The sequence below is a fragment of the Haliotis rufescens genome, unplaced genomic scaffold (assembly GCF_023055435.1).
Source record: "Haliotis rufescens isolate VD_foot unplaced genomic scaffold, xgHalRufe1.0.p SCAF_36, whole genome shotgun sequence".
In the NCBI taxonomy this organism is placed as follows: Eukaryota; Metazoa; Mollusca; class Gastropoda; order Lepetellida; family Haliotidae; genus Haliotis; species Haliotis rufescens.
Window position 1 is genome coordinate 2830272 of NW_025964068.1, and position 26396 is coordinate 2856667.

At 41.8% G+C, this 26396-nt stretch overlaps 1 protein-coding gene across 1 annotated transcript; it reads right to left on the reverse strand.

The window, feature by feature from the left end:
* Nucleotides 1–12851: 12851 nt before the first annotated feature.
* Nucleotides 12852–26173, reverse strand: LOC125372121 (translation initiation factor eIF-2B subunit alpha-like). The gene is made up of 9 exons (XM_048381163.1): nucleotides 26069–26173; nucleotides 23043–23144; nucleotides 21743–21882; nucleotides 18093–18209; nucleotides 14587–14699; nucleotides 14389–14457; nucleotides 13938–14013; nucleotides 13434–13559; nucleotides 12852–13055 (listed from the first exon to the last, which is right to left on the reverse strand). Exons 1-9 carry the CDS (start codon nucleotides 26079–26081, stop codon nucleotides 12900–12902), a joined length of 912 nt encoding a protein of 303 aa, XP_048237120.1. The 5' UTR covers nucleotides 26082–26173; the 3' UTR covers nucleotides 12852–12899.
* Nucleotides 26174–26396: the final 223 nt, after the last annotated feature.

Sequence of the window (26396 nt, forward strand, 5' to 3'; positions counted from 1 at the left end):
GCAAAAGGTTTGATGGCACTGGCTCAATCCATGCCATGGGCGAGATGGTGAAACGGAGGGTACCAAGAGTTAAGGTGGACTTGGATGATGTTAAAAAAATCAACAGTGTCAAACTATTCTCACAAAGAAATCCAAAGGCAGTGCTGGCGAACATTATCTATCCACCAATTGGTGACTTCTGTCTTGATGAAAAGAATATCAAACTAGATATTTTGTGGAGTGCGCCACTTCTGTGGGTGTTGACCACTGTGTTCCATTTGCATGCAGTTGCTCCATTCTGACATTCCATACCCCAGGAAGAGCTCTGAGATATTCTTGTCGATTATCAACGTGACACCAAGTGTCAAATCCTGTGTCAGATCAACGCTGGAGTATATTTCCAAACATGCCAGACGACATGGAATCACACCGGTTATTACAATCGACCAGCAACTTTGGTGAATTGCATACATGATCATCGAATCACGGCCAGCTGAGAGCCCCTTGCATCAAATAGCCCTGGTCTTGGGAGGGATTCCATACTTAGATGAGTTTTGTGGGTACAGTTGGGAATCTGATGGCTGGATCTGGGTTAAAGAAGATCATCACTCAAGTATATTCAGAGGGTAGTACAGATCAGATGTTGTCCGGCAAATCAGTGTCACAAGCTGTGCGGGCTCATTTCTTGAGGAACCACTTCTGCTATGCTCTTATTGTGTTTGATGGTTATTGTGGTGTTTTTCGACCAAGGATGAGACCCATCAGAGAAGAACTGGAAGTGAGATTGGAGTGGATGTGGATTTCACAGCAGACATGATTCTGAAAATGAAAGAAACAAACAGAAATTCATCAGTCTGTTGGGGTCAAAAATCGAAAAAGGTGGGTTTTCAGATTAAACACTCATCCGGAGATGCTGACTATGACATTGCAATGTCTGCCTGTACATTGGCTCAAACACAGCCTGTGGTAGTGGTAGGGAATGACACAGACCTTCTCATCCTGTTGCAATATCACTTCAGACCCGATACCATGAGGCCATCTTTCTTCAGACAAGTACAAAGATCATTTCTGACAAAATTCACTGAGAAGGTATGTATCAAACTCAAATTACCTACCCCTTCGACACCTTCCACCGACATCAGATGCTGCCAGATTGCCCAGCCAACGAGTCTGACTCCAAGTGCAGACCTGGCTAGGCAACAATATGGATGCGACAGAATGGGGCTGGACGCTTCACAAGAGCAACAAGGGCACTATATTGAAACCAATCACAAGGCACCAAGCTGTCACTCCTAAATTTCTGTTGAAAATAATCAGATACAATTGCACTGGAAAGTGTGATGAAAACACATGCTCATGCAGAATTGTTTTGTCTACAATATACCTCAGCATGGGGACAACGCAAAGGGATGACATGTTCAAATGAACCAAGTCATGACTTTTCTGACATTACTGAATAATCGTCTCTTCATGTCCAGTATATGAGTGTGAATATAAAGACTGTCTTGAACTTTAGACATTTAAACTGATAGTAAGTTTGACTTGTAAACTGTAGTATTGCAGGGTTATTCCCTCTTTATTATCCCGTGTTAAGTATTTTGTAGTCCGATATGGAACAATTGCATTTTTTCACATTTCGGGCAGCCGTAATTTATTTCTGTGTAAGATTTCAATTCAAAATTGTTAAATATATATTCTCCTGTCTTGATCCTATGAAGTTGATTATAAATAGAGTCATCATCCATGTTTAGATTTTGATTGATTCATTTTTTTTTACTTTTTCGATTTTCGTTTGTATTGATGGCGGCCATCTTGGATTTGACCTATTTTGGGTGTTTCCCCAAGTCAAATTTTGGTAAACTATTTTTTTTTTTAAAGTAGACCTATCAAGGCAGTGAAATGTGTTAAAAAACCTTTTCCGTCAATTTTGTCGAACCTTCATGAAAAATAAACCTTTAATTACTGGACTAATAACCATTGTACTAATCAAGGCCTCGTAAACCTATGTACAAATCCCAATTTCGCCCCAACCCGTACCTAAACTCCCAACCCCAATCCCTCTCAGTTCAGGGGTTCGGTTTGCAGTTTGTTCTCATACCTTTTCCAGGTCTGAAATTAAAAGACCCGATGGTTCCTTAACAGAAGTGTAAATTTATCCTTACACCTAACTTAGTTTCTGGGATTATATGTTAGTCTAGGTCAGTTCGCGCTGTAGCCGACTTCACAGACATATTGCCTATAGTACTTATGGCGTGGTTATGGTTGAGAAGAATACGTTATTGCCTTGAACGAATAATGTTGCGAACTTGCGATCGTGGTGAATACGATAACTGAATGTCACACAAGCAAATGTTATACACCTAACATAAAAGCGCGATATAGTGGTCGTGAGTTGTTGCAGAGAAGGAGTTACGGGGCGCTGATGACAATATAAGGCCATGTATGTCTTTGTACCACAGATATTCACACTCTACATTCCACTTCTTAACATACGTGAGCTGTTGGTAGAAATAAATACATAGATAGGGCAGCTTGGATTCTTCATTATGTCCGATGAGTAATTCTTGAATGACCTTATGTACGACCAGGGTTCCCCTGCACAACGTTACACTTGTAGACTATTCAGGATAATTGTCCAGTCCAGCGGAGACGGTTCACGGGAGGTGTAAACGGGATAGAGTGATCCCCTAACAGACTGACCCGTTCATCTCCGGTATATAATAGTTGAATGAAATTAACTCTTCTTTACAGACAATAACACTCAATGGCATTTTCTAATACAGCTGTAAGTGATAATGCGTGTTTCTGTGGTGCCCCGCTGATAACGGTGGTCGGTGGGTGTCACGTACAAACTGCGCTCTTCCCGCGCCGAGATGTCACCTGAAGATTAAAACGCGCCTGTAGGCGGACTACTACCATGGTGAGCTTTGTCGCGAAATAGTTGCCTCCCCGGGAGTAGCGGCGGTATGGAGGCAGCTTCAAGTGGCTTACCGCCGTGTCTTCTGCGAGGAATGTTACAGGAGTTTCTCTGTATTATATAGCTATGATCGCCCTTCACACAGGGTTGTACGGTTCATCACAGGACGTGGCGTACTTTATACTTCATGAATGAACGTATATATAGGTCCATTTATGGTAACTTATGCTTCGAGATAAAATGTTCTCCCAAAGAAAGAATGAAAGTTTGAATTATGAGTTGGAAAAGAAGTATTTTATGTTCTACATATGTTTTACATGTTTTATGATTTCTTTAGGTAGCATCTGACTCCGCCGATGACGTTTATGAATCGATATAAGATAGCTGCGCGATGAATCGCAAAGAACAATAAAGAACCAAGCGTGGTTTATTTCACGATAAAACATTGTAGAATTAATGCCTGTGCTTAAAAATTGCATTGCAGAAAGTAGATCAGTAAACTGTCAGTTGGTAAAAGATAAGCTACAGTTGAAACAACAGTGACGTTACAGCAGTATTTGATCCGTCATGAACATCTTGAACTTTGCAGATATCCTCATACAACCACGCACGCACGCACGCACGCACACACGCACACACGCACACACGCACACACACACACACACAAGGTCTGGTGGCCGCAACGCTCCCCGGCTTTATGTCCGTCACCGGTCGACAAAGTCCGGCGGTCCTCATTGTGCAGTGTCATTGCATTCATGGTTATTAGTGACCCGACTATTTCATACTCTTGTGATTTAATGGCACACTCCATACCATGTATGGACTTGTATGTTATCTCGCTACCTTAGTCACGTGTTGAAAATGTTTAGTAACCATCATTTTCAAACATTCCGGGAATTTATATGTACACTCAGTTATTTCTCAGGTATTTATGATCATTTTTGCCTCCTCAATAATTGCACATAGATCCGGTGGCCTTGACGGCCACGGCATTACGTTCATGTTCTGATCTCTCAGGAAATGAAATTAGTGCTATGTGAAGACACGCACTGTCATGCTGAAAAATGGCTCTTATTGCTTGTAGAGTCGTGAGTGAGAGAGTGAGCGGACTGGGTTTTACGCCGCTTTTAGCAAATTATTATTCCAGCAATATCACGGTGGAGACACCTGGTATGCAAACCATAACTCGTCACGATAACGCCAAAATATGGTAAGTTGCTTTAGATATCAACAATGTCAGCTCTACGCCCATGAGTGATGGTTGGCCACATCATGAACCAGGGATTGATGCAGTGTACGTTGCAGTGTACCTGTTTAGAAGGTAAAGGACCTGGCAGTAACGATCCGGAGCTGTTCTTGTGGTGATGCCGCCCGGGTCACCCTGATCTTGGACGATTAGTGGTGCCATGTTGCGTTGGGTTCGAAAACAAACTTAATGTTCAATTCATATGACAGTGAATCATTGGTTTCAGAGTCATTTGAAACACGTCTCGGAATTGGTTGAAATTGTAAATAATCGTGTTCAAAGGCCTCCGAAGAGAAGTGTTTTAACCTAGTTATGAACCGACGAAACAACATTTATTAATATTTTTGACATATATTAACCTGTGTCCAGATAGCCTAAAGAAACGCTCGTAAAATATGTATGTGGGAACTGAACATGGTACGTCTTATGAAGCACACCTCCACAACCAGTATTCCGGTTTAATGGTTCGAGTGTTGTGCCCAAGGTACTTTTACATGTTAATTTACTGTAATTAGAAGGTCGTTTGGGTCCCTCGTTCTTCGGTACTGACGATCCTAGGATGTGCGAGAGGTAGAGTGTCAGTACCCGAGGGCCCTTGGACCTTCACCGTAGTTTCCCCTAGCAGTCATAAGAGGGTGGTTTTCATTACCTGCTTTTATTCACTCTTTGTGCTGCTGATCCACTTAATTAAGAGACTATGATCATTCTGATTTACCATTGGTCGGTAACCTTTCCCCCTTGAAATAGACTATTCCGCCCCTCTAGTCGTTCTTCCCACGTCCCTTTTTGACCCTCTGTTAGGGGGATTCTGGGATGGTAGCTGGCTAGAAATGCCCCATTTCTGACAGTTGTGATGCTATTTCCAAACCTTATTACCCTTATCACGATATGTGACATTCCCGTTTGCCCGAGTCCCACGTATTTCCTCACTAAGAGTACTGTATACCTACTCAACAATGTTACCAATCCTTATCATAATTCGTAATTTATTCCTCCTTAATTACATGGATTAATTGTACAGCTTCATACTAAGTATCTAAATAAATATAATATTTTTACGCCTATAAAAGTAGATTCCATTTCCGTAATCCATCTTGTCTTCGATTTTAGAACACTGAACATTTGAAACACTTAGTCCCAGCGTCATCTGCTTCTCCACCCACCAGGTCGAACTAGGAACAAGTAACATTCATACTCGGTCTTACTGGTAAAAGGTAAAACCTCATAACCAGGACGAGGTCTTTCTGAGAAAAAGTAAAACCTCCTTAGACGTTATTGCCTAAAACCAAGTAAGGTCCAAGACAATTGTTTGAGTCTTTGATAGGTATATAATCTCCCAGCAACCCATGTTTGATCGGGTGATCAGACGCGGTGACTTGGTTCATTGCGTGTCTCTGGATTGTCTGGTCCAGACAGCCTTATTAACAGATTGACATCATATAGCTGACTTAAATTATATCAAGGGAATATCTTCAACAGGTTGATGGTATAATATATTATGATTTACCACCAAACCTATGCTGGCTGTAAGAATATAGGGCCCCATCAACATATGTTGGTCATAAGAATATAGGGTCCCATCAACATGTGCTGGTCGTAAGAATATTTGGCCCCACCAACACGTGCTGGCCGTAAGAATATAGGGTCCCATCAACATATGCTGGCCGTAAGAATATAGGGCCCTAATAACATGTGCTGGTCGTAAGAATATAGGGTCCCATCAACATGTGCTGGTCGGAAGAATATAGGGCCCCATCAACATGTGCTGGTCGGAAGAATATAGGGCCCCATCAACATATGCTGGTCGGAAGAATATAGGGTCCCATCAACATATGCTGGTCGGAAGAATATAGGGCCCCATCAACATGTGCTGGTCGGAAGAATATAGGGCCCCATTAACATGTGCTGGTCGGAAGAATATAGGGCCCCATTAACATGTGCTGGTCGGAAGAATATAGGGCCCCATCAACATGTGCTGGCCGTAAGAATATTTGGTCCCATCAACATATGCTTGAAAGATGCGTCACATGGGGTGGTCAGGCTTGGTGATTTGGTTGATTGGATGTTATCGATCTAATTTGCGTTGACCGATGCTCGCGATGTCAATCACTAGATAATTTACTTGCCGATGTTATATATCCAGAATATTACTGTTTGCAACAACAAAAACAAAAATCAACAACACAAAAACACCTCCATGTTGTACTGTGACACAGCTGCAGAGAGAGTTCTCACCTCCATGTTGTACTGTGACACAGCTGCAGAGAGATTTCTCACCTCCATGTTGTACTTTGACATACAGCTGCAGAAAGAGTTCTCACCTCCATGTTGTACTGTGACATACAGCTGCAGAGAGTTCTCACCTCAATGTTGTACTGTGACATAGAGCTGCAGAGAGAGTTCTCACCTCAATGTTGTACTGTGACATAGAGCTGCAGAGAGAGTTCTCACCTCCATGTTGTACTGTGACATACAGCTGCAGAGAGTTCTCACCTCCATGTTGTACTGTGACATAGAGCTGCAGAGAGAGTTCTCACCTCAATGTTGTACTGTGACATACGGCTGCAGACAGTTCTAACCTCAATGTTGTTCTGTAACATACAACTGCAGAGAGTTCTCACCTCAATGTTGTACTGTGACATACAGCTGCAGAGAGAGTTCTCACCTCAATGTTGTACTGTGACATACAGCTGCAGACAGTTCTCACCTCAATGTTGTACTGTGACATACGGCTGCAGACAGTTCTCACCTCCATGTTGTACTGTGACATACAGCTGCAGAGAGTTCTCACCTCAATGTTGTACTGTGACATACAGCTGCAGAGAGAGTTCTCACCTCAACGTTGTACTGTGACATACAGCTGCAGACAGTTCTCACCTCCATGTTGTTCTGTGACATACAGCTGCAGAGAGAGTTCTCACCTCAATGTTGTACTGTGACATACGGCTGCAGACAGTTCTCACCTCCATGTTGTTCTGTGACATACAGCTGCAGAGAGTTCTCACCTCAATGTTGTACTGTGACATACAGCTGCAGAGAGAGTTCTCACCTCAATGTTGTACTGTGACATACAGCTGCAGAGAGAGTTCTCACCTCCATGTTGAACTGTGACATACAGCTGCAGAGAGTTCTCACCTCAATGTTGTACTGTGACATACGGCTGCAGACAGTTCTCACCTCCATGTTGTACTGTGACATACAGCTGCAGACAGTTCTCACATCCATGTTGTTCTGTGACATACAGCTGCATACAGTTCTCACATCCATGTTGTTCTGTGACATACAGCTGCAGAGAGAGTTCTCACCTCGATGTTGGACTGTGTCATACAGCTGCACAGGGAGTTCTCACCTCCAAGTTGTACTGTGACATACAGCTGCAGAGAGATTTCTCGCATCAAAGGTGTACTGTGACACAGCTGTAGAGAGGGTTCTTACCTCCATGTTGTATTGACATACAGCTGCAGAAAGAGTTCTCACCTTGATGATGTACTGTGACATACAGCTGCAGAGAGAGTTCACAGTTCACACAGCTGCAACACTGTTATCACATCGCAGTGTGCCATACATTGACGTTGAAGAAACCCTACATTAAATGGCATACCAAAAACGCAGGATACACAGGATGTCTGTTACATGGTGTCTAAATAGTGCCTACACACTGTCACATGGAGTCTACATTCTGTGTCACATGGAGCCTACACACTGTGTCACATGGAGCCTAAATTCTGTGTCACATGCAGTCTACATACTGTGTCACATGCAGCCTACATGCTGTGTCACATGGAGCCTGCATTCTGCGTCACATGCAGCCTACATACTGTGTCAAATGGAGCCTACACACTGTGTCAAATGGAGCCTACACACTGTCACATGGAGCCTACACAGTGTCATATGGAGCCTACATTCTGTCACATGGAGCCTACATACTGTGTCACATGGAGCCTACATACTGTGTCAAATGGAGACTACATACTGTGTCAAATGGAGCCTACATTCTGAGTCACATGCAGCCTACATGCTGTGTCACATGTAGCCTACATACTGTCACATGGAGCCTACATTCTGTGTCACATGGAGCCTACATACTGTGTCACATGCAGCCTACATACTGTGTCACATGGAGCCTACATACTGTGTCAAATGGAGCCTACATTCTGAGTCACATGGAGCCTACATGCTGTGTCACATGGAGCCTACCTGCTGTCACATGGAGCCTACATTCTGTGTCACATGCAGCCTACACACTGTGTCACATGGAGCCTACACATTGTGTCACATGGAGCCTACATAATGTGTCAGATGCAGCCTACACACTGTGTCACATGAAGCCTACATACTGTGTCACATGGAGCCTACATTCTGTGTAACATGGAGCCTACATACTGTGTCAGATGGAGCTTACATTCTGTGTCACATGCAGTCTACACACTGTGTCACATGGAGCCTACATTCTGTGTCACATGCAGCCTACACACTATGTCACATGGAGCCTACACACTGTGTCACATAGAGATTACATTCTGTGCCACATGCAGCCTACAAACTGTGTCACATGGAGCCTACGTTCTGTGTCACATGGAGCCTACATTCTGTGTCATATGGAGCCTACATGATGTGTCACATGGAGCCTACATTCTCTGTTACATGCAGCCTACATTGTGTCAGATGGAGCCTACATACTGTGTCACATGCAGCCTACATTCTGTGTCACATGCAGCCTACACACTGTGTCACATGGAGCCTACACACTGTGTCACATGGAGCCTACTAACTGTGTCACAAGGAGCTCACATACTGTGTTACATGGAGCCTATACACTGTGTCACATGGAGCCTATACACTGTGTCAGATGCAGCCTACACACTGTGTCACATGGAGCCTACGTTCTGTGTCACATGGAGCCTACATTCTGTGTCATATAGAGCCTACATAATGTGTCACATCGAGCCTACATTCTGTGTCACATGCAGCCTACACACTGTGTTACATGGAGCCTACACACTGTGTCACATGGAGCTCACATACTGTGTCACATGGAGCCTACATACTGTGTCACATGCAGCCTACATACTGTGTCACATGCAGCCTACATACTGTGTCACATGCAGCCTACACACTGTATCATATGAAGCCTACATACTGTGTCACATGGAGCCTACATTCTGTGTAACATGGAGCCTACATACTGTGTCACATGGAGCCTACGTTCTGTGTCACATGGAGCCTACATTCTGTGTCATATGGAGCCTACATAATGTGTCACATGGAGCCTACATTCTCTGTTACATGCAGCCTACATTGTGTCAGATGGAGCCTACATACTGTGTCACATGGAGCCTATATTCTGTGTCACATGCAGCCTACACAGTGTCACATGGAGCCTACACACTGTGTCACATGGAGCCTACTAACTGTGTCACAAGGAGCTCACATACTGTGTTACATGGAGCCTATACACTGTGTCACATGGAGCCTATACACTGTGTCACATGGAGCCTACGTTCTGTGTCACATGGAGCCTACGTTCTGTGTCACATGGAGCCTACATACTGTGTCACATGCAGTCTACATACTGTGTCACATGCAGCCTACATACTGTGTCACATGGAGCCTACATACTGTGTCACATGCAGCCTACATACTGTGTCACATGGAGCCTACATAGTGTGTCACATGGAGCCTACACACTTTGTCACATGCAGCCTACATACTGATATGTGGAGCCTACATACTGATATGTGGAGCCTACATATGATGTCACATCAGCCTATACTGTCACATGGAGCCCATATACTGTGTCACATGGAGCCTACAAACTGTCACATGCAGCCTACATACTGTCACATGGAGCCTACAAACTGTGTCACATGCATCCAACATACTGTCACATGCAGCCTACACACTGTGGCACATGGAGCCTACATACTGTAGTATACAGGCACAATTCCCATGCAATATAGACTCCATGCAACACTCAACATACTGAACCTTCCTACTTGTTCATATGCTGCGTACATGCTTTCACATGGACTTTGCATACATATTCATGTTTAGCTTCTATTGAGTGTCATATGGAGTATATCTTGCATTATTCTAAATTGAAACAGGGTCCAACATCAGGTTCAAGACTATCAAACTTCCATAGTGACATGCATACTTGTGTGTGTACGTACATAGGTGTGTGAGTGTGTGTGTACGTACGTAGGTGCGTGAGTGTGTGCATGCATCCTTGTGTGTGTACGTACGTAGGTGTGTGAGTGTGTGCATGCATACTTGTGTGTGTATGTACGTAGGTGCATGAGTGTGTGCATGCATGCTTGTGTGTGTACGTACGTAGGTGCGTGAGTGTGCATGCATGCTTGTGTGTACATACGTAGGTGCGTGAGTGTGTGTGTACGTACGTAGGTGCGTGAGTGTGTGCATGCATACTTGTGTGTACGTACGTAGATGCGTGAGTGTGTGTGCATGCATGCTTGTGTGTGTACGTACGTAGGTGCTTGAGTGTGTGTGCATGCATACACATGTGTGTGTACGTACATACGTGAGTGAGTGTGTGTGCATGCATGCTTGTGTGTGTACGTATGTACATACGTGAGTGAGTGTGTGTGCATGCATGCTTGTGTGTGTGTACGTACATACGTGAGTAAGTGTGTGTGCATGCATGCTTGTGTGTGTACGTACATACCTGAGTGAGTGAGTGTGCATGCATGCTTGTGTGTGTACGTAAGTACATACGTGAGTGAGTGTGTGTGCATGCATACCCGTGTGTGTACGTACATAGGTGCGTGAGTGTGTGTGCATGCATACCTGTGTGTGTACGTACATAGGTGCGTGAGTGTGTGTGCATGCATGCTTGTGTGTGTGTACGTACATAGGTGCGTGAGTGTGTGTGCATGCATGCTTGTGTGTGTGTACGTACATAGGTGCGTGAGTGTGTGTGCATGCATACCTGTGTGTGTACGTACATAGGTGCGTGAGTGTGTGTGCATGCATGCTTGTGTGTGTGTACGTACATAGGTGCGTGAGTGTTTGTGCATGCATACCCGTGTGTGTACGTACATAGGTGCGTGAGTGTGTGTGCATGCATGCTTGTGTGTGTGTACGTACATAGGTGCGTGAGTGTGTGTGCATGCATACCCGTGTGTGTACGTACATAGGTGCGTGAGTGTGTGTGCATGCATGCTTGTGTGTGTGTACGTACATAGGTGCGTGAGTGTGTGTGCATGCATACCCGTGTGTGTACGTACATAGGTGCGTGAGTGTGTGTGCATGCATGCTTGTGTGTGTGTACGTACATAGGTGCGTGAGTGTGTGTGCATGCATACCCGTGTGTGTACGTACATAGGTGCGTGAGTGTGTGTGCATGCATGCTTGTGTGTGTGTACGTACATAGGTGCGTGAGTGTGTGTGCATGCATGCTTGTGTGTGTGTACGTACATACGTGAGTGAGTGAGTGTGCATGCATGCTTGTGTGTGTACGTACATACCTGAGTAAGTGTGTGTGCATGCATGCTTGTGTGTGTACGTACATACCTGAGTGAGTGAGTGTGCATGCATGCTTGTGTGTGTATGTACGTACATACGTGAGTGAGTGTGTGTGCATGCATGCTTGTGTGTGTATGTATGTACATACGTGAGTGAGTGTGCATGCATGCTTGTGTGTACGTAAGTACATACGTGAGTGAGTGTGTGTGCATGCATACCCGTGTGTGTACGTACGTAGGTGCGTGAGTGTGTGTGCATGCATACTCACGTGTGTGTGTGTACGTAGGTGCGTGAGTGTGTGTGCATGCATGCTTGTATGTGTACATGTGCTTGACTGTTAGTACTTGTCCGGACTAATGTTGGTTTGATAGTGCTATCCCACTGAGATATCAGAAAAAGTATACTGACTGAGCAGACCAATCCTTGTTTTATCCCCTTATTCGAATCCCTGTTAGCCCTGATGAGCATTATAGCTTTGTCAGCACCATACCTGTGCTCAAGGGTATTACCAAAGGGGAAAACTTCTAAGACCCACATCACTTCAGGCTTTCCTCTAAGCTGAAAGCTGTGATATAAATGAAACACTATTTCAAGCAGCATTAAACAAAACTCACTCCCACACTCAATATAGCTTGATGTGGAGCCTCTATACTGGGTCACATGGAGCCTCTGTACTGGGTCACATAGAGCCTCTATACTTGGTCAAATGGAGCCTCAATACTGGGTCACATGGAGCCTCTATACTGGGTCACATGGAGCCTCTATACTGGGTCACATGGAGCCTCTGTACTGGGTCACATGGAGCCTCTATACTGGGTCACATAGAGCCTCTATACTGGGTCACATGGAGCCTCTATACTGGGTCACATGGAGCCTCTGTACTGGGTCACATGGAGCCTCTACACTGGGTCACATGGAGCCTTTACACTGGGTACATGGAGCCTCTATACTGGGTCACATGGAGCCTCTATACTGGGTCACATGGAGCCTCTACACTTGGTCACATGGAACCTCTATACTGGGTCACATGGAGCCTCTATACTGGGTCACATGGAGCCTCTGTATTCTGATAGAGGGTAGAGGTGTTACTTTGATTCCATTCCTTTCATTAGGCTGTGGTCCCTGGTCATCAATATTACTTCATGTGCATCCAGTCCTCAAAGTTTCAACTTATCACCATCGCAGTCTATGTTAGAATTACAAATAAATGAAATGAGGCAGGTGTATCACAAGACAGCATGGTTATTTATTCCCTCTAGCCAGTAAATGATGTTAGCAATACAGTTTGATGAGCTCGTCACTGACAGCCGATGGCGTGAGGACCCCTAGGTCTGTGAAAAGGAGGGTGATGTAAGCTGGAGGTGTGTAGTCCACCAGAGGGTGCTCCTTGCTCAGGTCGCGGCCAGACTTCAGAGTAGATGACTGGTACTGGGGAAAGAGAAATAATTCATCAAAAGAATAACAGATGAACAATTGCTTAAGGAGAAGAAAACAGAAAAAGACAACATTTATACTAAAAAGAAATAATCATCCTGCACACGAGTTCTCACTCACTGGAAGACCAGAAAAATCAGTGACTGAAAGGATGAGCATCAATCTGACATCCAGGTAACATGGCAACCGTGTTAGTCACCACAGGCTCCCATGTACATCAGTTCTTGTGACCATGACAACCAGCAGTGTCATGTATGTAGGCCCTAATGACCAGGGTGCCATTGTACAAAGCGATCTTAGCGCTAAGGTGATCGTAACTCCCATACATCACAGGATGCTAGATCTACAAAAATGCTGTAGAAGAATACTCACTTTAAACTGGTTAGGCATGTCTTGTTGGTTGAGAGGGTAGAGCCTTACAAACTTGAAGCTTTCTGCCACCACATATACCGGCTTGTTCATCGCCTGGGCCGAGATAGCCATTGTGTAAGTCCCGATCTGAAATAGTTTCCATTATTTGTAGGATTTGTCTCACTGGGAGAGAGGAGGAAATAAGACATGGTTTACAGGAGAATGAGGCATAATTCCTACCGACAGTCAAGCCTTGAGCTGGTCACATAGGTAGCCACTCCAGCCACAGACAATATCCTCTGCAGAAGATGCTGACGCAGGGGCTATTCATAATTATTCACAGCTAATTGTAAATCAGAAAGACATTCAAAATATACTTGAAAATCCTGATCTTGTATTTTGTGTCCGATGGACTGCACATAGCTGTAAACTGTAATCAGTGTGCACCATGTAGAACCCTGTCTACAACAACATGTCTACCACACCTGAAACCCTCCCGCCCACCCCCCACAGCTCTGGTGTTACCTTGTTGATTATCCCGCCACTCTCCACCACCCCCTCAGCTCCGATGAGAACCAGGTCCACCTTCTCCATTACATATCTACAACACAACAAGCATCTCCAGTTTTAGCAACACGTTGTACTTCAAATGGCAAGACATGAATCTTGTTCTGAACATACTTTGTTTGTTATATAACTCTGCAATATTCCAAGACTATGATAGCAACCTGTAAATACACGAGTCTGGATCAGATACCTGTGACTGATATTATGAGCAACAAACCATGCTGTTGTGTACGATGACACTCAATCAACCAAGTCAACGAGTCTGACCACCTTATCCATTAAGTTGCCTCTTACGAGCAGCATCGGTTACTCGCAACCTATTCTTACTGTGAATCCTTGCTGGGATGTTGAACATACTGATAGAAGTATCTTTTTAAGACGTTAAAACAAGACACAAAACTGTGATTACCCCACTGCAGCATCCAGAACTACTGTGGTTGGTATGCCAAGGGCAGACAACTCCTCACAGGTCTCAAAACTGAAAAGAAGAATATGTATTCAAGTAAAAAATGCAAATCATTCATGTTCAGTAAGTGACAGAATAAGCCCTATAAACAGTTTACAATTTCTAGAAGTATAAGGACACTGGACACACTGGTGCACATACCCGGACTTGTCAGGGAGAGATTCTGTTACATACACCTTGAAGCGGCGGCGTGCAGCGGCAGCATCCCGCAACACCTGCAGCACCACCCGTGACCGTGAGTGTGTCAAGATGGTCTGTGCACAGACAACCATGGCATCAGGTACTGCTGACAGTGAGCAAGTATCAGGTAAAGTCAGTTTTCAGATACAACAGTATGTAGAAAGTAGGTCATGTATGTCAGATGATGCAACATTATGTAGAAAGTAGGTCACGTATGTCAGATGATGCAACATTATGTAGAAAGTAGGTCATGTATGTCAGATGATGCAACATTATGTAGAAAGTAGGTCACGTATGTCAGATGACCCAACAGTATGTAGAAAGTAGGTCATGTATGTCAGATGATGCAACATTATGTAGAAAGTAGGTCATGTATGTCAGATGACCCAACAGTATGTAGAAAGTAGGTCATGTATGTCAGATGATGCAACATTATGTAGAAAGTAGGTCATGTATGTCAGATGACCCAACAGTATGTAGAAAGTAGGTCATGTATGTCAGATGATGCAACATTATGTAGAAAGTAGGTCATGTATGTCAGATGACCCAACAGTATGTAGAAAGTAGGTCATGTATGTCAGATGATGCAACATTATGTAGAAAGTATGTCACGTATGTCAGATGACCCAACAGTATGTAGAAAGTAGGTCACGTATGTCAGATGACCCAACAGCATGTAGAAAGTAGGTCATGTATGTCAGATGATGCAACATTATGTAGAAAGTAGGTCATGTATGTCAGATGACCCAACAGTATGTAGAAAGTAGGTCATGTATGTCAGATGATGCAACATTATGTAGAAAGTAGGTCACGTATGTCAGATGACCCAACAGTATGTAGAAAGTAGGTCATGTAGATCAGATGATACAACAGTATGTAGAAAGTAGGTCACGTAGATCAGATGAAGCAACAGTTTGTGGAAGGTAGGTCATGTATGTCAGCTGATACAACAGTATGTAGAAAGTAGGTCATGTACATCAGATGATACAACAGTTTGTGGAAGGTAGGTCATGTATATCGGATGATTCAAGAGTATGTAGAAAGTAGGTCATGTATGTCAGATGATGCAACAGTATGTAAAGTAGGTCATGTATATTGGATGATTCAAGAGTATGTAGAAAGTAGGTTTTGCATATCGGATGATACAACAGTATGTAGAAAGTAGGTCACGTAAATCAGATGAAGCAACAGTTTGTGGAAGGTAGGTCATGTATATTGGATGATACAACAGTATGTAAAGTAGGTCTTGTAGATCAGATGATACAACAGTATGTAGAAAGTAGGTCATGTATATAAGATGATACAACAGTATGTAGAAAGTAGGTCATGTATATCTGATGATACAACAGTATGTAGAAAGTAGGTCATGTATATAAGATGATACAACAGTATGTAGAAAGTAGGTCATGTATATCGGATGATACAACAGTATGTAGAAAGTAGGTCATCTATATCGGATGATTCAACAGTATGTAGAAAGTAGGTCATGTATATCAATTGATACAACAGTATGTAGAAAGTAGGTCATGTATATCGCATGATACAACAGTATGTAGAAAGTAGGTCATGTATATTAGATGATACAACAGTATGTAGAAAGTAGATAATTTATATTAGATGATACAACAGTATGTAGAAAGTTGGTAATGTATATTGGATGATACAACAGTATGTAGAAAGTAGGTCATGTATGTCAGATGATTCAACAGTATGTAGAAAGTAGGTCATGTAAATCAGATGAAGCAACAGTTTAAGGTAGGTCATGTATATTGGATGATACAACAGTATGTAAAGTAGATCATGTAGATCAGATGATACAACAGTATGTAGAAAGTAGGTCATGTAGATCAGATGATACAACAGTATGTAGAAAGTAGGTCATGTATATCAGATGATACAACAGTATGTAGAAAGTAGGTCATGTAGATCAGATGATACAACAGTATGTAGAAAGTAGGTCATGTATATCAGATGATACAACAGTATGTAGAAAGTAGATAATTTATATTAGATGATACAACAGTATGTAGAAAGTTGGTAATGTATATCGGATGATACAACAGTATGTAGAAAGTAGGTCATGTATGTCAGATGATTCAACAGTATGTAGAAAGTAGGTCATGTAAATCAGATGAAGCAACAGTTTAAGGTAGGTCATGTATATTGGATGATACAACAGTATGTAAAGTAGATCATGTAGATCAGATGATACAACAGTATGTAGAAAGTAGGTCATGTAGATCAGATGATACAACAGTATGTAGAAAGTAGGTCATGTATATCAGATGATACAACAGTATGTAGAAAGTAGGTCATGTAAATCAGATGATACAACAGTATGCAGAAAGTAGGTCACGTAAATCAGATGAAGCAACAGTTTAAGGTAGGTCATGTATATTGGATGATACAACAGTATGTAAAGTAGATCATGTAGATCAGATGATACAACAGTATGTAGAAAGTAGGTCATGTAGATCAGATGATACAACAGTATGTAGAAAGTAGGTCATGTATATCAGATGATACAACAGTATGTAGAAAGTAGGTCATGTAGATCAGATGATACAACAGTATGTAGAAAGCAGGTCATGTAAATCAGATGATACAACAGTATGTAGAAAGTAGGTCATGTAAATCAGATGATACAACAGTATGTAGAAAGTAGGTCATGTAAATCAGATGATACAACAGTATGCAGAAAGTAGGTCACGTAAATCAGATGAAGCAACAGTTTGTGGAAGGTAGGTCATGTATATTGGATGATACAACAGTATGTAAAGTAGATCATGTAGATCAGATGATACAACAGTATGTAGAAAGTAGGTCATGTAGATCAGATGATACAACAGTATGTAGAAAGTAGGTCACGTAGATCAGATGATACAACAGTATGTGGAAGGTAGGTCATGTAGATCAGATGATAACAGACAACACAGAAAACCCAACATTGAAAACTCACCATTCTACCACGACACAGTGACAAAACAACACTTTGGTTATAACGGAAATGATTAGTAGGTTGAAAGGGAAATTTTAGGGATCAGTGAAGGTCGATTTCAATCTGCATACTGTAAATCATGAAATTACTGTGTCACCAAGGTAATGCAAGTGTCGACCCATGACCTAAAATGCGTCACCAAATGAATGCAAGTGTCGACCCATGACCTAAAATGCGTCATGAAATTAATGTGAGTGGCCCTACCTTTGAACAGTAAAAAAGGTATTCAGCAAACGTTAACACCAAGACCGTAGACTTACCTCAAACACAACTAATGATACATTTAGCTCACACACAACTAATGGTAAATTTATTTCACACACAACTATTGACAGACTTGTCTCCATGGGCCTCTGCACCCAGCCCGAGGCCCAGCCCCAGCCATATTAATATTGACAGAGAAAGTAGTTATTCCTAAAACTTTGAGTTTCTGGACTCATCCTGCTCATGATAGTGGTGGTATACATACAGATCCATCTGTGATGAATGGGTGAGTTATTTTTGCTATTTTCTGTCTGGAACTGGCCACTTTCTGAAGGAACACATTTCCCCTCTGAACCAAGATTTTCTGACATTCTTGAAAATCCTGAAAGGAAGAATAATATTTCTGTCATGTATGCATGAACATGAAACACATTCTAACCTCATTATTATTGTGAGGTACATGTGTCATTAGTTGTGTGTGAGGTACAAGTGTCATTAGTTGTGTGTGAGGTACAAGTGTCATCAGTTGTGTGTGAGGTACATGTGTCATTAGTTGTGTGTGAGGTACATGTGTCATTTGTTGTGTGAGGTACATGTGTCATCAGTTGTGTGTGAGGTACATGTGTCATCAGTTGTGTGTGAGGTACATGTGTCATTAGTTGTGTGTGAGGTACATGTGTCATCAGTTGTGTGTGAGGTTCATGTGTCATTAGTTGTGTGTGAGGTTCATGTGTCATTAGTTGTGTGTTAGGTACATGTGTCATCAGTTTCATGTGAGGTACAAGTGTCATTAGTTTTTTGTGAGGTACATGTGTCATCAGTTGTGTGTGAGGTACATGTGTCATTAGTTGTGTGTGAGGTACATGTGTCATTAGTTGTGTGTGAGGTACATGTGTCATCAGTTGTGTGTGAGGTACATGTGTCATTAGTTGTGTGTGAGGTACAAGTGTCATCAGTTGCGAGTCAGGTACATGTGTCATCAGTTGTGTGTGAGGTACATGTGTCATTAGTTGTGTGTGAGGTACATGTGTCATCAGTTGTGTGTGAGGTACATGTGTCATCAATTGTGTGTGAGGTACATGTGTCATTAGTTGTGTGTGAGGTACAAGTGTCATTAGTTGTGTGTAAAGTACAAGGTTCATTAGTTGTGTGTAAGGTACAAGTGTCATTAGTTGTGTGTGAGGTACATGTGTCATTTGTTGTGTGTGAGGTACATGTGTCATTAGTTGTGTGTGAGGTACAAGTGTCATTAGTTGTGTGTGAGGTACATGTGGCATTAGTTGTGTGTGAGGTACATGTGGCATCAGTTGTGTGTGAGGTACATGTGTCATTAGTTGTGTGTGAGGTACATGTGTCATTAGTTGTGTGTGAGGTACAAGTGTCATCAGTTGCAAGTGAGGTACATGTATCATCAGTTGTGTGTGAGGTACATGTGTCATCAGTTGTGTGTGAGGTACAAGTGTCATCAGTTGCGAGTGAGGTACATGTGGCATCAGTTGTGTGTGAGGTACATGTATCATTAGTTGTGTGTGAGGTACAAGTGTCATCAGTTGTGTGTGAGGTACAAGTGTCATTAGTTGTGTGTGAGGTACAAGTGTCATTAGTTGTGTGTGAGGTACAAGTGTCATTAGTTGTGTGTGAGGTACAAGTGTCATTAGTTGTGTGTGAGGTACATGTGTCATTAGTTGTGTGTGAGGTACAAGTGTCATCAGTTGCGAGTGAGGTACAAGTGTCATCAGTTGTGTGTGAGGTACATGTGTCATCAGTTGTGTGTGAGGTACAAGTGTCTTCAGTTGCTTGTGAGGTACAAGTGTCATTAGTTGTGTGTGAGGTACATGTGTCATTAGTTGTGTGTGAGGTACAAGTGTCTTCAGTTGCTTGTGAGGTACAAGTGTCATCAGTTGTGTGTGAGGTACATGTATCATCAGTTGTGTGTGAGGTACAAGTGTCATCAGTTGCGAGTGAGGTACAAGTGTCATCAGTTGTGTGTGAGGTACATGTGTCATCAGTTGTGTGTGAGGTACATGTGTCATTAGTTGTGTGTGAGGTACATGTGGCATCAGTTGTGTGTGAGGTACAAGTGTCATCAGTTGTGTGTGAGGTACAAGTGTCATTAGTTGTGTGTGAGGTACATGTGTCATCAGTTGTGTGTGAGGTACAAGTGTCATTAGTTGTGTGTGAGGTACATGTGTCATTAGTTGTGTGTGAGGTACAAGTGTCATTAGTTGTGTGTGAGGTACATGTGTCATTAGTTGTGTGTGAGGTACAAGTGTCATCAGTTGTGTGTGAGGTACATGTGTCATTAGTTGTGTGTGAGGTACATGTGTCATCAGTTGTGTGTGAGGTACAAGTGTCATCAGTTGCGAGTGAGGTACAAGTGTCATCAGTTGTGTGTGAGGTACATGTGTCATTAGTTGTGTGTGAGGTACATGTGGCATCAGTTGTGTGTGAGGTACATGTGGCATCAGTTGTGTGTGAGGTACATGTGTCATTAGTTGTGTGTGAGGTACATGTGTCATTAGTTGTGTGTGAGGTACATGTGTCATCAGTTGTGTGTGAGGTACATGTGTCATCAGTTGTGTGTGAGGTACATGTGTCATTAGTTGTGTGTGAGGTACAAGTGTCATCAGTTGTGTGTGAGGTACAAGTGTCATCAGTTGCGAGTGAGGTACATGTGTCATTAGTTGTGTGTGAGGTACAAGTGTCATTAGTTGTGTGTGAGGTACAAGTGTCATTAGTTGTGTGTGAGGTACAAGTGTCATTAGTTGTGTGTGAGGTACAAGTGTCATTAGTTGTGTGTGAGGTACAAGTGTCATAAGTTGTGTGTGAGGTACAAGTGTCATTAGTTGTGTGTGAGGTACAAGTGTCATTAGTTGTGTGTGAGGTACATGTGTCATCAGTTGTGTGTGAGGTACATGTGTCATTAGTTGTGTGTGAGGTACAAGTGTCATCAGTTGCGAGTGAGGTACATGTGTCATTAGTTGTGTGTGAGGTACATGTGTCATTAGTTGTGTGTGAGGTACATGTATCATCAGTTGTGTGTGAGGTACATGTGTCATCAGTTGTGTGTGAGGTACAAGTGTCATCAGTTGTGTGTGAGGTACAAGTGTCATCAGTTGTGTGTGTGGTACAAGTGTCATTAGTTGTGTGTGTGATACAAGTGTCATCAGTTGTGTGTGAGGTACATGAGTCTTCAGTTGTGTGTGAGGTACAAGTGTCATTAGTTGTGTGTGAGGTACATGTGTCATTAGTTGTGTGTGAGGTACATGTGTCATCAGTTGTGTGTGAGGTACATGTGTCATCAGCTGTGTGTGTGATACAAGTGTCATCAGTTGTGTGTGAGGTACATGAGTCTTCAGTTGTGTGTGAGGTACAAGTGTCATTAGTTGTGTGTGAGGTACATGTGTCATTAGTTGTGTGTGAGGTACATGTGTCATTAGTTGTGTGTGAGGTACATGTGTCATTAGTTGTGTGTGAGGTACATGAGTCTTCAGTTGCTTGTGAGGTACAAGTGTCATCAGTTGTGTGTGAGGTACAAGTGTCATCAGTTGTGTGTGAGGTACATGTGTCATCAGTTGTGTGTGAGGTACAAGTGTCATCAGTTGTGTGTGAGGTACATGTGTCATTAGTTGTGTGTGAGGTACATGTGTCATCAGTTGTGTGTGAGGTACATGTGTCATCAGTTCTGTGTGAGGTACATGTGTCATCAGTTGTGTGTGAGGTACATGTGTCATTAGTTGTGTGTGAGGTACATGTGGCATCAGTTGTGTGTGAGGTACATGTGTCATCAGTTGCGAGTGAGGTACATGTGGCATCAGTTGTGTGTGAGGTACATGTGTCATCAGTTGTGTGTGAGGTACTTAAACAGCCTCTACATCATAGACTTCCCTCATCTTATTTTGGGGAAATACTCACAGAATGCTGAAGATTTGCCAGTGTGATGAAGCGTAGAAACAGTTCACAGCCTGATGATATGGATGTAACACTGCTGTCAGTCTGTGTCAATGTGTTGATTGCATCCTTCAGGCGCTCCCTCATCTCCGACAGAGTTTCCACTGCAACAACCAACAACAGTAAAAAATAAACATGAGCTGTAACACCATCACCATTTCTTGTGGGAGACTGGAGCTGAATATCTCAATGGTTAACTGTTCAAATTTCTAGCTACAAATCTCATGCACCACATGCATAACTATATTTGCTATTACCCCATACACTTACTGAAGGCAAAGTAAGTCTTCATCATGTTGAGGCTGAACAAAATAATAGCCTTGGTTCTCAGGAACTACCCGCATAATCACAAAGTTTTACACATGTTTCATTTTTATTTCCATTTAAAAAAAACAAAAAAACAAAATCCTTAAATATTCCAAGTCTAACGGCAGTCAAATACTGTATTCCAGTATTTCAGTCTTCAAGGAATACATTTTTGTAGGGAGGCCCTTTCTCAGGCTGATTATACACAACTGTTTATTTGGTTACACATCTGTTTATATGGGTACATACTAGTTTGAACAACAACAAAACAAAACAAACACTAAGCACCTGCACTAGTTATTCAAAAGCCATTGCCTAAGAACCAATTTTTTAATTTCTTTTTAAGCCTTAGGTAAAGTCACTTTGATGATTGAGAGAACAATATGCAATACATGAGAATGACTTGAGGATTTGGTCTGTCATTATTTGTTAATGACACTGTCACAGTAAACATTTCCGGGGTCAATCTTGGTCATCATCGTGTGAACTTTGACCTGAATGATTTTCAGACGTTTGCATAAATGATTTGTCTTCAGTTGAAATGTAGTTCAAACCCATGATTGTGTACAAATGAAAACACTCGGCCGACATGAATTTTATTAAACAGGTCATGTCCTTAATTTTCACACATTTTCTGATATTCCAATTTGAGCTGTATCTCGAAAAGAGATTGTAACATACAAAATTATCACTGGTCTAAGGACACACTGCATCCAGTCTGACTAGAGCCAGGCCTTGGACTGATTGGTTGCTTACAAAGAGTGACCACACTGCCCTGTGGTGGCATGTATTCAGATGTGATGGAGGGACTGTGCAAGCCCGGGAAGTAGCCACGATGCAGGACAGTTAGGCACTAGGACCAGTCGAGGGCTCATAACCTCTTACTGTTAACATGATGCTCTTAACAAAAGTTCAATAAATTATCCTGATCAAAAGTGGACTCCTCCTGATTTCTTGCCTTTGTTTGCTTCAATGAACTTCAGGAGAGTTTTGATGGCAGCTACAGCAGCAGAAATATCTGGGTCATCATTGATAAGCTTGTTAAAATATGACAGAATATCTGAAAAACATAATAATGATTATTTAGATACAAACAATTTAAAGACATGTTTGTTTCACAAATAAATTATATATATATATATATATATATATATATAGACACACACACACACACACACACACACACAAACAAAAATGAGGTAAATGTTCACTCGGTGTACATGTAATATATCATAAAATAATAAAGTCCACGTTAGTCCATCATCTTCTTTGTCTGAAACTGATATAAAGAAGATGATGGACTAACGTGGACTTATATTATTTTATTATATATATATATATAGTTTGCCCCATAAAGCCATGTGACCAGTGACCAGTGTTTGTATGTATATATATATATAACATACAAACACTGGTCACTGGTCACATGGCTTTATGGGGCAAACTGTTGATCTAAAGAATCGTAATTGAGAGTTTTCTCCAAATCCACTTGTCAAAAAGGCTGGAAACTTGCATGTATCACCCACATGGTGCCCTGATTCTATTGAAGGCCATTTACAGTACATGTGTTCTAGAATCTAATACTCGGAACTTACTTCAATACTTTCAACAAACTGTCTCCATACACACAACTACCACATTTTATATGCATATATTGCCTGATGGTAGCCATCAAGAATTTATTAATGAATAAAGTAGAAAATTAATTGGCCTATAAAGTACATCAAAATTTATACTGTTCATCATTAGACTGTAAAGAGTGAGTGAGTGAGTGAGTGAGTGAGTGAGTGAGTGTGGTTTTACGCCGCTTTTAGCAATATTCCAGCAATAGCACGGCGGGTGACACCAGCAATGGGCTTCACACATTGTACCCATGTTGGGAATCGAACCCGGATCTTCTGTGTGACGAGCGAACGCTTTAACCACTAGGCTACCCGACTGCCCCCAGACTGTAAAGAACTCTTCTTGATCATATGTATTGGTCATGTGATTGACGTGGTAGCCATATTGGGTTCAAAATTATCACGAGTGCAATTGTTTTGGGTGATTTATGTCTTCCACAATGTTTTTCTCAGAACCGACCTTCAATTTGTCCATAAATTGTCTTCATACATTCCACTTTAATACAACCTTTCACATTCTCCAAAAAATATTTATTACCTTTAATCGTTTTTATTTATTTATTATGTTTTTTTTTTGTTGGTTTAATATTTTGATTATAACTAAAAAAAAACAGTGTTCTGATTCTATCCAGTATTGTTCTTGGTGCATAAAGACTATAAAGGTCATAGTGTTACGGTGTGTAATTATGTATATATCCTCAAGTGTGTTTTAATTTCTGCTTCTATTAGTCCTACCTCAACCACCCTATCTAACCTGCTTCAGTACTGTATTACAGTAGCACAGTCACCATTGTGCTTGCCTTCTCTGTTGTTTCTCTGGGTCTCTATTGTCTGATATTCAGTGACAGGGTGCCTTATGGAACTGGTCAGCTTAGATTCACATTTGCATTGGAGTCTGCATTGACTTTTCATTGCTGGACACAGCTGATATTTATCACAGGTTAGTTTATGTGTGAATTGTATATTTCTGTGTTCTTATGTAGTGTTTTGTTATAAGGATTTACTCAGGTGCATATGTATTATTTGAAAAGACTTCTGCCCGTATTCCCCCTTAAAAACTTATAAATGTATGCATTGACGCTCATCCTTTTAATTATATATATTTATAAGGCGGTATGGGGGTGGTAGATATGGGCAGAAGTCTTACCCGAATAAAAGTGCTGCACCCAACTTTGTATGTATGAATGAATGTATGTATGATGAGGTGAGTTATAAGAATAGATTTAGAGTTATTGTTTATACATAAGAATGTTAAAACATATTGAGTGAGTATGGTTTTGTGCCGCTTTTAGCAATATGCCAGCAATATCACGGTGGGGAACACCAGAAATTGGCTTCACACATTGTACCCATTTCGGGAATCGAACCCGGGTCTTCAGCGTGATGAGCGGACGCTTTACCCACTAGACTACCCGACCACCCCCTTAAAACATATTGATGTAATATGTTACATTATAGTTATATATTGTGTATATATTTATGGTCATGTTTGGAGATATTACTAGGTGACGCCATTGGGCAGTGCCATACACATGGTGAGGGTAATCACATTGAATGCACTCAAATACTCACAGACTTGACCATGTTGACCACTTGACTACTCAGTGACCACTTCCTCATTTCAAATGCATCATATTACAACAACAACGAGAAGAAGGCTATTTGTACAGCGCAAAATCCACATCACTGAGGGACATTCTCAAAGTGCTATTATTACCCCTGTAACTGGATCAATGTGCCCTCAAGAATCATTCTCAGCTTCCTAGGGAGTATACAACCCAAGCTGCCTGTTAAGCACTAGAAGGTTAACAACAACAATGTCATCTCATCCTACCGGGTACCCATTCACTGCTTGGTAAATGGTTGCCCATATTCGAACAAAATCACTTGCCATAGAAGACGCCACATGTGTTACATGTGCTTCACTGTGGGGCAGGACCGAAGCCCTAGAAACTCTCAGGAGCCACACTACCAAGGCAGTCACCCATCCAAACACTCTCTGTGACCGACGTTGCTTAACTTCACCTGATTTGTGACCTGTGCGCTGTGCATAGGACCATGTGCCGCCATATCATATCAATATCAAATATTCTGATGGACAAAATACTTTATAATTATTTTCAATATCATCACATATTACTTGGATCCATTAATTGCAGTACTACACCTATATTTATGTGTCATATGTCCGTTAAGGGGTGTAACAGCAACAGGCAGAGTGAACCAACGATGATATCCCTGTTTCACAGTACAGCAAGCCTAATAAATCCATATGGAATTTACCTAGAAGATGGATATCCAGTCGTTTGAGGCAAATATATACATAATAGGAGCAACATAAATTTAAGATGTCTTAGCGTACCGTTCTTGTCCATGTTTAGGTTCAAAAGTCTTATAAATCAGAAAATACTGTTTCTTGCATCAGATGTCTGAGAGATTTTCGTTTCATGTCACTGTTATCTCCCCTTATTCTCATAAAGAAACGCGGATGTCAATTCGTCTAAATGTCATCAGACTGACCAATTGGTGACTCCGTTACATGCAAAGCAGTTCGGACGTTAAACCGGATCTTTGAATTTCAAGATGGTATTTGTTTTCAACGAAAGAACTATTACAATATACAACACGTTTATGCGAATTAATTAAATAATAAATAATACGGTTTATATATACTGGTAGATATATGAAGA